General features: G+C 36.3%; 1 protein-coding gene across 2 annotated transcripts in view; it reads right to left on the bottom strand.

The window, feature by feature from the left end:
• Itprid1 (ITPR interacting domain containing 1) overlaps nucleotides 1-13,450 on the bottom strand; it is a 121,145-nt gene that overhangs the window by 61,774 nt on the left and 45,921 nt on the right. For both annotated transcript variants that reach the window (XM_028864096.2, XM_028864097.2), the window contains exon 9: nucleotides 10,290-10,347. In XM_028864096.2, coding sequence (XP_028719929.1) covers nucleotides 10,290-10,347 — 58 coding nt within the window. The remainder of the gene's footprint in view (nucleotides 1-10,289; nucleotides 10,348-13,450) is intronic.

The following is a 13,450-nucleotide window of genomic DNA, read 5'->3' as shown; positions in this document are numbered from 1 at the left end:
AGAAATGATACTTTTTACTTGAGACAGGATCTCTCTATGTAACCCTGGCTGTTCTGGAACTCAATGTATACCAGACTGACCTCACACTCACAGACATTACCCTGCCTCTGCTCCCTGGGTACTAAGATTCAAGGCAGTAATATCACACCCAGCTATAGATGTATTTTATGTATATGTGCATTTTTAATGTAATTGAGAGCGTTGTCTGTAGGAACAGATTTTGTAATGATGTCTTAGGCTCTCAGCTATGGCTTTCACCAGTGCATCATGACAAAGCAAGCCCTAGTAGCTTCATTCTCAGTGAAGTCTTCACAATACATTTTATGCTTCATCGTTTAAATAATTCTCTTAGATATCTAAGCTAGTTCTGATTTTTGCACCTTTTTAGTATTTTGAAGAGTAATTTTCTAGTGAGTGTATAAAGGCCCACATGTAATCCCAGTTGAAAGGTTCTGATATAAATTGTCCAATGGGTTTCCTTGAGACAAATTACATGGGCACTTATAACTCCATTTAATTTAAATTTTATTTTTTGATTGCAATTGAGAAAAAAATTGCCCACTTACATATTCCTTCTGAAACCTTTGATTTCATTGAATCTGGTTACTTTTTGTGAACTATTTGAAAATCTTCAGATATTAATACACATAAAGTACAGAAAAAAACAACAAATATTAGATTCTTATAGGCACCCAAAGGCTCTATCAAAATTTAATGTTTTGTAATCGCTACTTTTTTTTTTTTTCAAAATTTCTGGAGATCAACCCCTAGGCATTGCACATTCTAGAGAAATGCTTTACCACTGAGATGTATCTGTTTAAAAAGGAGAATGACAAGAATGACAGGTATAGGAACCCTGGATTAACTCTGTGATCTCACTTCCACCACCTTTGCCTTTCTGCCACAGTTAAGCAGGGTCCTAAGTGGGTGTTCATGTTTCCCTTGCATATGTTTGTGTTTTTCTACTTTGTATATATTTATTGCAAAATGAATATATGGCTAAGGTTAACATATATATGCACACTCGCACCTTCTATTTGTGACACTTACCTGTGTGGAAAATTAACTTGTTTAATATCATTGCTGTGTATGAAGCTACTGTACAATTAACTACAATACTGAATTTCCTAGTCTACAAATTATGTTGTCAATTTTAACTATGTATCCCATGAAATATAAATCCTGTTAACACAATATCAATAATTAAAAATTTATAATATGTAAAACAAAATTGTATATAAATTTGTGCATATACATCTATGTATATGAATGTATACAGAGGCACATATTTTATACATACAAAAGTGATATAATGTGCAACACACATATACTTTCCTAGAATAAATGTCATAGCAATTATCTCTGGTTTTAATTACACTTGTGTTCCTCTATAATTTAAATAGATTTTGCGTGTTATATTATTTCTTTTCTGTGTCAATGTTTGTTCCTCTCCACTTTTATACGTTTTGTCTTCTATTACATTGTTGTAAAACTATATTTCTCCTGTCACGAATTTAGTGCTTGAGTTTTACTTAGCAAATGATTTATCTCTGCTTTCCATGTTAGCAGTTTCATTTTTATCATTTTTTAGCATTTCTTTCTTTGTCTCTCTATGTGTGTAGTGCTTCTCTGTGGAGGTCAGAGGACAACTTGGAAGCGCTGGCTCTCTTCTTCCACCACCTGGGTGCTGGGATCGAACTCGGGTCATCAGGCTTGGCAGCGAGTACTCTTAACACCTTGCCATCAGAGGCCTGCCACTTATCTTTATTAATTTCTAACTTCAACATATGTTTAGACAAATGTTTTATTCTTGCTGAGTCCTAACTAGATAATGAAAACAATTCATATTGTCAATTTGCATCAAATTGCTGCTTTTTAAAATAACTCTACATTTTCATAAAATGTCTTCACCATTGACATATTATCAGAATTAATAGTCTCAACTTACACTACCAGCGATTTTATTTAGGATGGAGGACACAGCCCTTACAAGCTGTCTTTTTTTTTTTTAATTTGTTTTGTTTTTATGAGATTGGAAAGTGTTGAATTTAATACTCTACTGGATTTAATTTCTATGGAAAAGTGGCCTATGCTTGTGTGTATCTAAGAAATCAATGAAATAGCATGCATTCATAAATTGTTAGAAGATTTTTTTAAAAGTTCCAAGAATACTGTAACAGAATATTTATATAAACATTTTCATATTAAGTGCATATAGTGAATTGTAATATCAGAATCGTACCTCCTTCCTGGTAGTTTTTGTTTGATCTGTAGAAGCCAAAATACTAGAACTACTTTTTAAAAAATGTATGATATTTTAATTTAATATATATGCATGTTTTCCCTGAATCTATGTCTGTGTACAATGTGTGTGCAGTGCCCACAAATGCCATGAAAGGGTGTCATATCCCCTGGAAAAAGTTATGAGCAACCAGGTTGGTTCTGGGAATCAAACCTAGGTCCTCTGGAATAACAGCCAGTGCTTTTAACTGCCGAGCCATTTCTCCAGCCCCAAGATTGTAAATTTTAAATGAAGTTTATAATTTTGAATAACCTAAAATTTAGTATTTTGTTTTCAATATTTTCTTCTGCTTTAATCAAAGTATTCACTGCTAGATTTTAATATTATAGGTCTTAATTAGCTTCTGTGTTTGTTTCTCTATTATCCCATGTCCAACTTTCACAGCTAAACAAACTTTCATGGTAGGTTTGCTGTAATAAAATGGAATTTAAACAAATAGTAGTTGTATTTCTAGTCTCATGTCGTGTGTGTGTGTGTGTGTGTGTGTGTGTGTACATGTGCATATAGATACATATACATGTGTCTACATGTTAATGTACAGTGAAGGCCAGAGGTGGATGTTGTCATTTTGTGAAACAGAGTCTGTACTCACTGCTTTGTTTCAGCTTTATACCAACCTAGACGTATCTGGGAAGAAAGAACCTCAATGGTGCACTTGCCTCCATCAGACTGGCCTTTAGGCAAGTCAGCGGGGCATTTTCTTGACTGACGACTGATGTAGGAGAGCCCAGCTCCCTGAGGGTAGTACCACCCCTGGGCAAGTGGTCCTGAGTTGCCTAAGAAAACAGGTTGAGCAAATCATGAGCAGCAAGTCAATAAGCAGTATTCTTCCATGGTCTCTGCTTCAGTTCCTGCCAGGCTCCTGCTCTGAGTTCCTGCCTTGGTTTTTGATGATGGATGGTAACATGTAAGCCAAATAAACCCTTCCCCCTCCAAGTTGCTTTTGGTCATGTTCTTTATCACAGAAACAGAAAGCCAAAGTGGAGCAGAGTTGTAGTGGGATATTAGTTAAAGATGTGTTACATTCTTTTATGCTGTGGAGCATTTGTTTAATGATGCAAAGATGTATTGCATTCTTTTATGTTGCATTTGTTTAACTCTGTGAAGCTGTGTTACTTTGCCTGCCTAAAACACCTGATTGATCTAATGAAGAACTGAGTGGCCAATAGCTAGGCAGGAGAGGGATAGGTGAGGCTGCTAGGCAGAGAGAATAAATAGGAGGAGAAAAAGAAGAGAACAGAGAGGAGCAAGAAAAGGAGGAGTGGATGATGCCAGGGGCCAGTTACCCAGCCACCCACCACTCAGCCACCCAGTCACCCAGCCAGCCAGCCACCTAAACACCTAGTCAGCCAAAGAATAAGAAGGGAAGAAAAGTATATAGAATCTCTACATAGAGAAAGGTAATAGAGAAAGGTAAAAGCTCAGAGGCAAAAGGTAGACAGGATAATTAGGTAAGAAAAACTGGCTAGAAACAAGCCAAGCTAAGGCCAGGTATTCATGAGTAAGATAACTCTCTGTATTTATTTGGGTGCTATGTGGTGGACCCCCAAGGAAAACTACACAGAGTCTCTTACAACTGGAGTTCACAACTTTGCTAGGCTTGCTGACTAGTGTGGATTCACCACCTTTCCATCCCAGCCCACTATACCCAAGCTTTGTGTGTGGGTGTGGGGTATTTGAACTCAGGTTCTCATGCTTGTATGGCAAGTGTTTTATAACTGAGCTATCTCCTGGCCTCTCCCAAGTAACTCCATAGCATTCTTTCAAGAGTTAAACTGGAAGTGCACATCTTGTTGCTCTTCTATTTAAATTACTTCTTCCATACCCTATTCTAAGTGTTCTAGAATCCTCTTAGTAACATTTAATGAGAGGAGCAATAAAAAGAGCAGTCACTAAGAGCTTTATATATATCAACTTGTTTACTCCTTCAGAGAACTTAGAGCTGGATCATCTTGCCAGTGCTCTTAAAGTTTTTCTTTAGAGACACAGAAGCACAAATGCTGGGTAAGTCATTTTCAAGCTGCCACTGCTAGGGTATGATGCTGGGCTTTACTTCCTGGGTTCACCTTTCCAAGTGTGCCTGCAGCTCTTTGAGCACTTTGTCCTTGAGGAGCGAGGTGTGCTTGCTGAGGTGTCCTAGCTTTGGAAATGATGTTATGTGGCCATTTATATTGAAAGAATATGTCTGGTTTAAAATCATTTTCTCACATATTTCAGTTTTAATAATAGTATGTTGTGGGTTTTTTTCAACTTGTCATTTAGAGTTACTAACAAGACACTTGATTTTCTTTGTGTTTTTCTCTCTGGAAATTCATGGATTACCTTTGCCTTGCCAAATCCTTTAACTTCATGCAATATATTTTATTTCATATTCTAATTTTGCTGATATGCTTGGGCTTGGTAAACATTTTATTGCAATATTTATTTTGCCCTAAGTATGATATACATATTTTAAAAAAATCAGATTCTACTAAAAGCCGATAGTCTGTGCTTCCACTTGGATTTTTGCCATTGAAGATGAGAGGCTTGGAACAGCAGAAGCTTGGAGTACTTGTCTCCCCTGTCCTTCTTGTCTCCCCTGGGTGATATGCAGCTTAGCTGCCTCCTTCCACAGCTTTGAGCAAAAAATGCACTCGTGGTTCCAGGTACAACTTCCTTCCTGACTGATCATCCTGACAGTGGCGGTGTCAGCATGATGCTTCTGCCTCTAGAATTTGCATCAGTTATTATGGGTTCTATCAAATTGGCCAATAGTTTCATGGAAACTGCTCTTCAGTTACCCAATTTGAATACACCATCTGGTTTTTGTTTGTTTGTTTGTTTCATTTTGCTTTGAAATAAAGTCCTTCTTCTACTTTGTCTTTCAACTTTCCAAATCAAAATGTTCATTTCAGCCATCATTCCAATTTGTTATCACCCCAGATTTGTCTCCCTGGTTGTCTATTAGTCAGTTCTCAAATCATAAAACTAATAGCTAGTATTTAGCTGGCTGTGTAAACACCACACACTGCAGTGATAATAGCTTAGTAGATGACATTACATTTTATCTATGCCAGTTGTTACCAAATATTAGAGACCATCAATTTAAAACCACTTAGAAAGAAATGACAAAGCCCTGTCAAACTAAGGCCCGTTATCAACTATAAGATATGCCTCAATTGCTGAGATGAAATCTGGGAAAATATGGTCAAATTCAATGACAGACCCTTCTCCTGTTCAATAGGTTTCTTTACCTGGAGTCACAATTTTTTCTGCACTGTGTTGGTGTTCCTCCATGGGAACTATCTCCTAACTGTAGAGAGTCATTTCAAAGGCAGACAGGCAGCACTCAGAAATACACACTCTGGAAAAGCAGGCTCTCCGGGCTCACCAGTAACATCTCCTCACCCACTACCCTTGCTTTCTCTTAGTCTTTCTGCAACTTGTTCCTTACTTATAACCATGGTGAGCCAAAAGACTGAGGGGCTGAGAAACTGGTTCCTACAATTTTTTTTGTTGTAAAAAAAGCTGTATATAGCATATGTCTATTATCTACCTATCATCTATCTTGTTATCTATCTATCTATCTATCTATCTATCTATCTATCTATCTACCTATCATGTATCCATCCATCTATTTATCTGCTATTTAATGGCTTTGTATCTGATATAATTTTTCAGAACCTTGGTCAAAACAGAAATAGGAAGAGTCTAACTGCCCATTAAATCCACTTAGTATTTCCTAGGTCCATCTAACTTTTTGTTTATTACATAGTTTGTCTTTTCAAAATATTTAGATAATTTTACCACACATCTTCTACTTTTCAGTTATTTTCTAAGGTAATCACTCTGATTAATTGCTTTCATTGTGTCTTTTTAAAAGTGTATACCATTTTTTTATTAGTGTCTTCCTTCTATCATTATGGTTTTATGTTCTTAATTTTTCACAATTTAGTTAAATTTGCTGTTCTGCCATTTCATGTATCCACGTGAGTCCACTTACTAGCTTTCATATCCTCTTTGATATAAATGACATATATTACATCAGCAGAGGTTTGCTATCCATCTTTGAAGTACTTCCTTGAGCACTACTGACAGAAATTGTGTCTCTGTTGAGATATTTTGGTTAGTGTGGTTTGAAGATGCCTTTATTGTCTTCTGCCATGGTGCTTCACTACAAGCAGATGCTGACATGAATATTGTCTGGTGGTCTCCATAATTTCTGAGGAGAAATCCCTTGTCTTTCAAATCTTTGCTTCTCTATTCTTTTTCTGTGTCTGTTTGAACATGTTCTCTTTCATTTGGTCTTTATGACTTTGACCGTAACACTTTAAGGTGTAGTGTTCTTTGCATTTATGCTATAGGTATTTGCTAAGCATTTAGAATTTATATTTGCATGTGTACATTAAGGAGTGAATTAGGGGAAATTATTCTTTCAAAATATTTTTCTTGCACAGCTCTCCTCGAACAATTCCTTCTCCATCTGCAATCACATGTATAATTAGTCTTCAACATTGTTCTACAGGTTTCTGTATCTCAGATAATTTTTCCTGTGGTGTTTAAATTTGTTTGCCCTTTTAATATTATTGAATAATTTCTATCAGTGGATGCATCTGTAATATGTAAAACATGTATGTTAAAGCTCACTAAGTTTTTTTTTTTATTATTTTCAATCAGTGTTTAAAAATTTGGGGGGAACTGAGTTTGACTATGTCGAACAGACTGGCCTGAAATTTGTAGTGTTTTATACCATCCTTAGAAGCTGGAATTAAGGGTGTATACTACCTGCTCATCTTGCTGTTAAACTCATCCACTGAAGTGTGAATTTTAAAAGTTATATCACTCATTGAATTTTTCGTGTTATATTTTCTATTTTGCTTTTGAGATTTGTTATCATTTTTCTTATTGTGGGCATATTTTCTTTATATAAAATTTAACATGTTTATATTTGGTGATTCCAACATCCAGGGTTTCTGACGGCTTTTCTCCATTACTTTATTTTTTTGAGCACTGGTTGTACTTTCTTATTTCTTCATGTGTAATAAATTTTATTGTGACTAGACACTGAGAACAGTTACTATGTCAGGATGCAAGGAACCTTCATGGAAATCTGCCTATTTTTTTCACTTCTTTCAGCCTTTGTTATTTCTTGGTCTTCCTGAAATTTATATTCCATATTTAGTTCAAATACTGAACAGTCCTCTGAGCAGATTTCATACCCAGAATTTGGGGATTTCCTAGCCTAGCCATCTTCTTTCTGGGATTCATGCTTCCTTCCTTTCCTAAACCCTTCTGTCTTTATCCTGGACTTTGTCTTCGGTCTTTTTTGTTTTTGTTTTTGTTTGTTTGTTTGTTTTGTTTTGTTTTTTGACTTGTAACACAACTTTCTGGTTGAGTTTTGGAAAGATGCCAAATGAAGCCACCTCAGCTAGGAGAAGGCTTTTGCTTTCCTTGAACCTGCCCAGGTTTCAGTCCTTTCTCTCAAGCATTGAAATTCTCAACTATTTGCCTGCTGATATTCTACTTTCAGTGTCTTTAGTTAGAACTTTTAAAAATACTTTGGGAATTGCAGTTATTCATGGGAAAGTAGCCTATCATCAGAAACAAAATCAGACCTTGAATGCTAGATCTGAGTAGAATTTTATCCCTGGAGCACTGCTCTCCTGGAGCATGGAATTTCCTCACACATCTCATTGGGAATGATCACCTCCAGTCATTTCTGAAAGTGTCTTGTAGTCAATCTTTTAGTGGCAGATATTTCTTCTAAATAACCAGATTTTAAAGAGTTAAATCTTGTGGTAATTTTCCATGTTTGTTAATTTTCTAAAGTGTCAGGAAATGGGTGTCCTGATCAGTCTAATAGTTATATTTGAAAACTATGCCATTGATGTAGTGTGCTGTTTTAGTAAACCATTTTCTTTAATCCCATGATGGGTTCTTCATTTAAAATCATCCACACAACTTCTCTCACATTCTTTTCTCATACAGAACCTACACAATCCCCATGGCTTCTGGAACATAGAAGATGTACATTCCCGTTTTAAATAGCGTGCACATGTATTTCCTTCCTTATATTACCTGTCATTCTAGTGTTAACTTTTCAGAGGTTTAACAAGGATGCAGTATTTATAGCTTTGGTCTCCATAACCTATAAGAAGTCACTTTGCTCAAATTCACAAATGAATTTGAGTAGTTACATTTTTGGCTAATACTCAGAATTTTGTGCATGAGTAGAGGCAACTGAGCCTTAATGGTTTATGAGATTATCTGTGCTCTCAATTATTTATGTGTAATGTGTGACTTTAAATAATTGCTTCCCATGGTTTTGCAGGCTAGTTTGCTTAGCTGTATGGTTGTCTCTGATTCTGTGCTAGTTTCAGCTCAAAAGTTGACTAGACTAGGCATCAAGGATGGCTCATTCACATGGAAGTTCATTAGGGGTCATCTACCAGAATGTCCAAATGAGGCATCTCCAGGCAGCATGAGCCTAGTTTCCCAGAAGAAGTGTTCCAGGAGTAGACATTCCAAGATCCAGGAAGCACCCAAGGGATTAAGAATCATCAGCAAGTGTCCTAAAACTATCCAGCCAAAGTCTACTGGCCATGAAAAAGCTCATGTACTAATTCAGATGAAGTCATCTTTGGAATTTTGCATTTAAAATGGCATGAATATAAATATATATGTGTGTATATATATTTATATTTTTGAATATATATTTCAGAGTGATACAAGACAATTTTCTTGGCTTATTAACTCAATTAATTTGACTCTTGGATCTCAGTCCTATTTTCATTCTGTTGTTTTGAGACAGGGTATCCCAGGCTGGTCTCATCCTCCTGCCTCAGCCTCCTGTGTGCTGTGATTACAGACATGTGCTACCACACTTTGGCACAACACTATTTTTGAAAAAAAAAAAGATAAAAAGGATAAAAGAAAATCCCACCTGTCCAGATTTTTCTTATTAGACAAACTATCACTTCTCTTCCTTAGCCTCTCATTTTGCCCGACTTCCCACATAATCTTTTTGGAATAATTGGGATGGCTTATGTGATATCAGTAGACCTCCTAATTGAATGTCAAGGAAGGCAGTTCCTATTGACAAGGGGACCTCCAGCTTCATTGAGAAGCATTCAATTAGATGGAAAACAGATGCTTATTTTTGTCTTATAAACCTCAATGCAGGTTATGTGGTAATTACTTGAAGAGCAGGATAACAATTTATGTAATCAGCAGGACCCTATAATTACTAATGCATAATTTCTAAACAGCATTTAGCAAAATGAGACCCATACATACACTTTGTAATGGAAAAGATGTGTTTGACACCACACTAAATTAAATTTAAAATTTGCATATTTTCTTCCAGGAAACACACTAGCTTCATCTGCTCTATTTTGCTTGACTAATCTCTGCCTGCTTCCAGCTCCACTGAAGGACCATAGCAGCTGTGAGAGCTGTGACTAGGGGGATGAGAAGCAGAAACAAAGCAGGACTGCTTGCTCTATAGTCTAGAATGTGGAGCATCATCCCAAGAAGAGACCAGAAAGGCTGCAACCTGGCAGTTTTTATCCCCTGAGAGTCTGATGCAGGGTTATACAAAATTCAGAGTGCAAGTGTCTTAAAAATCTTAAAAATGATTTGCACTTATTTCTTTATTATTTATGGAAAAATTTGAGGCCTGCAAAATTGGATGACTTGTTCAACACCCAGGACCAGGGAAGAGGAAAGCATCCATTCAGTCTCAGATGTTAAATCCATTCTACCACACAACTCATACAGATACTGTTGGACAAGCCACACACAATAGCCACAGGGATAGTGAATATTTTCCTGAAAAGTATTTTAAAATGGACACGTATATTTACATTGAAACCCAGACAATATAGGAATATATGGGACTTTCATGGAGATAATGAATCTCCATGTATCTTAACTGAGCTAAGTGCCGGCTATTTCATTCTCTCTTGATCATTGATGAAGTCATTCGTATCCATTATTGAATTCTTACCTACAATTCCTGAAATCGGGTTAATAGGGTTGCCAGTGTCCTCTTCAAAGCTTTGGACCTAAGACATCAAAATGCATCAATTTCATTAGAAATATTTTCATAACAAATTCACTTTATTTAGTCAATAAACGATGATTATCCACTGATAACCACATACAGGGAAAAGCATGAGTTACTGAACTCAAATAGGCTTCTGGGAGGAGGTGGCATGAGATGTCCACAAGAAGGGCTCAAAGAATTCAAAGAGTTCATGGGAGGGGAGGATCACTCCTGAGTGGAAGGATCACTCCTGGGTGGGAGGATCACTCCTGAGTGGGAGGATCACTCCTGAGTGGGAGGATCATTCCTGAGTGGAAGGATCACTCCTGGGTGGGAGAATCACTCCTGGGTGGGAGGATCAAGGCTTCTTTCTGGAAGTTGTGCATTAGAACTTTCTTTTGCCACTGAAGAATATTAAATATGTGTGAGAAAGCTAGCTAATTATGGCTTGATAAGCTTATGTACAGTAATTCAGATAATCCAGATACTGCATAGTTCTTAGACACACACACACACACACACACACACACACACACACACACACACACACAAACACACACCCCAGAGAGCCCAAAATTTATTTCTAAATTAAGAGAGCAGGGTTTATTTTTGAAATATTTTGAAAATTAATGAATAATATTCTACAAATGATGGCAAAGCTATTACTAAAACAGAGTAGTAACTATTATCTTTAAATAGTAACATAGCTCACTGTAGAAATGTGTCACCCAGAAAATTCTTAGAGAGGTGAAAACAGTTACTGTCTTAATTTTGGAGTGTTTCTTTGTAGGATTTATGTTTTGAAGACTTTTTCTAGCTATAGTTATGAAGTCAAAAGTTCTCCTTCAAGAATTTGGAGGAGTGGTATCTTATACTTAGAATTGATTAGATGTACTTACCAGCATTCCTTTTAATGGTTTTGGTATCTCTAACCAATGTACATCATCACATTTTTAAATGTAATGAGAAACTCTCTTCCCACATCATTATCACGGAGAAATCTCCACTTAGTACAATGCAAAACACACTTGGAAAACAATAATAGAAGAAAAGGGTGCAACAATTTAAAATAAATGCCAGGTATATCCTTGAGTTTTCTACCCAATATAAAGTTATTAGTTTTAAAAATCTGTAAAAATTGAATAAAGAAGCAGTCTGTACCCAATGAAGATGCCAACTGACAATAACATTGGTCTCACCTGTATCTTCTGAAATACAGGGTCCATTCACTAGAGAAGGGAGGGTGCAGGTTATTAATCAGGAACATAAAGAAGCATATGTCACATAGTGTAACTGCCTGCATTTCACAAGCATTAAATTCACATAATATTTTTGGTAACTTAAAAAGAAAGGAACTGACTCAATACTGCTTAGTTGAATTAAATACAGAATGTGTTGATCTTTGCATTAGAAATCTATGTAAAATTTTTGTTGGAATTATAATTTTGAGATTCCAGCCAAATGTGGCCAAAAGCAATATTCAACAGGCCTGGAGGGAAGTGTGATAGATTGGCTTTAAGGGAAAATTTGGCCAACCATAGTTAAAACTCTACTGGCCAGATATTTATGCATATTGGCTATCATTTAAATGCCTCTAAAAATCTGTCAATTTCACACATATTTTTTATTTCTTGTATTTGAATTTTTAGATTTGCCATTCAAAAATAGATGTTAAACCCAACATTGGCTCCTGTTTACTACGCAGTCTCCCTACATTGCATTTACTAATTCATACAGCATTGAGTGCAATGGTATTTTCCAAAGTGCTAATACAGTTTACAAAAACTTTTTTGTTTGTTTTAAGAGGTGAGTTTCTTTCCTATTGTTTTAGAGTTATCTCTGATTTATACACATATGAAGCTTTTCACATATACAAGAAAATGTTGAAGTTGGTTATGAAATTCTACATAATCTAGTTTTCTTTTTATACATTTTGTGTGTGTGTGTGTGTGTGTGTGTGTGTGTGTGTGTGTGTGTTTGTGTGTATGTGTGTGTGTGTACATTTGTGGAGGACAAACTGCAGGGTCAGTTCTCTCCTTCCACCAAATGAGTTCTGGGGATCAACCTCAGGTCTTTAGGCTCAATGGCAAGTACCTTTAAGTGTGGTGCCACCTCACCTGCCCAATATTCGTTTTTTTTATGGAAGCCATCTTGGACTAACGTAGAGTACTTTAGTGATATTTAAATAAGGAAATATTTAACGAAACTATTATTTTATTGTTCATGTAATCTTTACAAGTATGCATTTGCCTTATAATATTAAATTGAATTTAAAATAATGCATAAAATTACAAAACTGAAAGAAAACAGATCTTTGGTAGAGCGTTATAAATTGACAAAAAAAATGATGTGTTGCAAAAAGTGGTGTTTTAATCTTGTAAAGGTTCCTTGTAAGGATTTATATAAGGCACTGTGTGTGTGCAAACATAAATATGTACTAGGTTCATTGGTAGCTATGTATTTAATGAAACATTTACATCTTTGAGGGGCAGGAGGGTTACTATAGGTATCCTTCCCTGACTAGACCCTAGTTTTCTTTCAAGGCATACTTAAGCTTTACTCTCCCTAAGTTCCTTCATCTTCTCAGCCACCTGGCTACTTAATCATACTTTTTGTTGCTTCTTGGCTATCACAAAACACGTTTGCAGAATGATATAAGGGCCCATCTGTGGACCTGTGCCCGTTTCTCCCTGACATTGCTTTGTGTGCCTATTCTTGTTATCACTCCTTTTAAAGCAGATTCTGTTATCAACTGTGTGCTGCTGGCTGTGCCTGGCACACGAGGGCTTAGCAGAAAGGCAACTGCCATCTTGTGATTTATAAATTAAATCAATTACCCCACTCATCTTGAAGTAGTTCAGATACACAGGGGCTTGGCAAAGAACCCTTCCTTATTCCTTTGTAACTATGTTAATGAACAGTTATCAATAAACAGTAGGAGAAGGCTGGTTTCATACCACTTTGGTTCTTCCTGAAGCAATTACAATAACTTTAAGTGTCTCAGACTAAACTGAATTTGGAACTGTAAGATAAAAGAGCAAAAGGTTGGGATATCAAGTGAATCAATGGAGGCAAGAAGGCAAACAGATATGGTGGCATGGGCCATTTCCAATAGGAGGCTG

Source organism: Peromyscus leucopus, chromosome 3 (genome assembly GCF_004664715.2).
Source record: "Peromyscus leucopus breed LL Stock chromosome 3, UCI_PerLeu_2.1, whole genome shotgun sequence".
Taxonomy (NCBI): domain Eukaryota; kingdom Metazoa; phylum Chordata; class Mammalia; order Rodentia; family Cricetidae; genus Peromyscus; species Peromyscus leucopus.
Note: the sequence above shows the minus strand (reverse complement) of the source record. Positions and strands in the feature narration are given on the sequence as shown.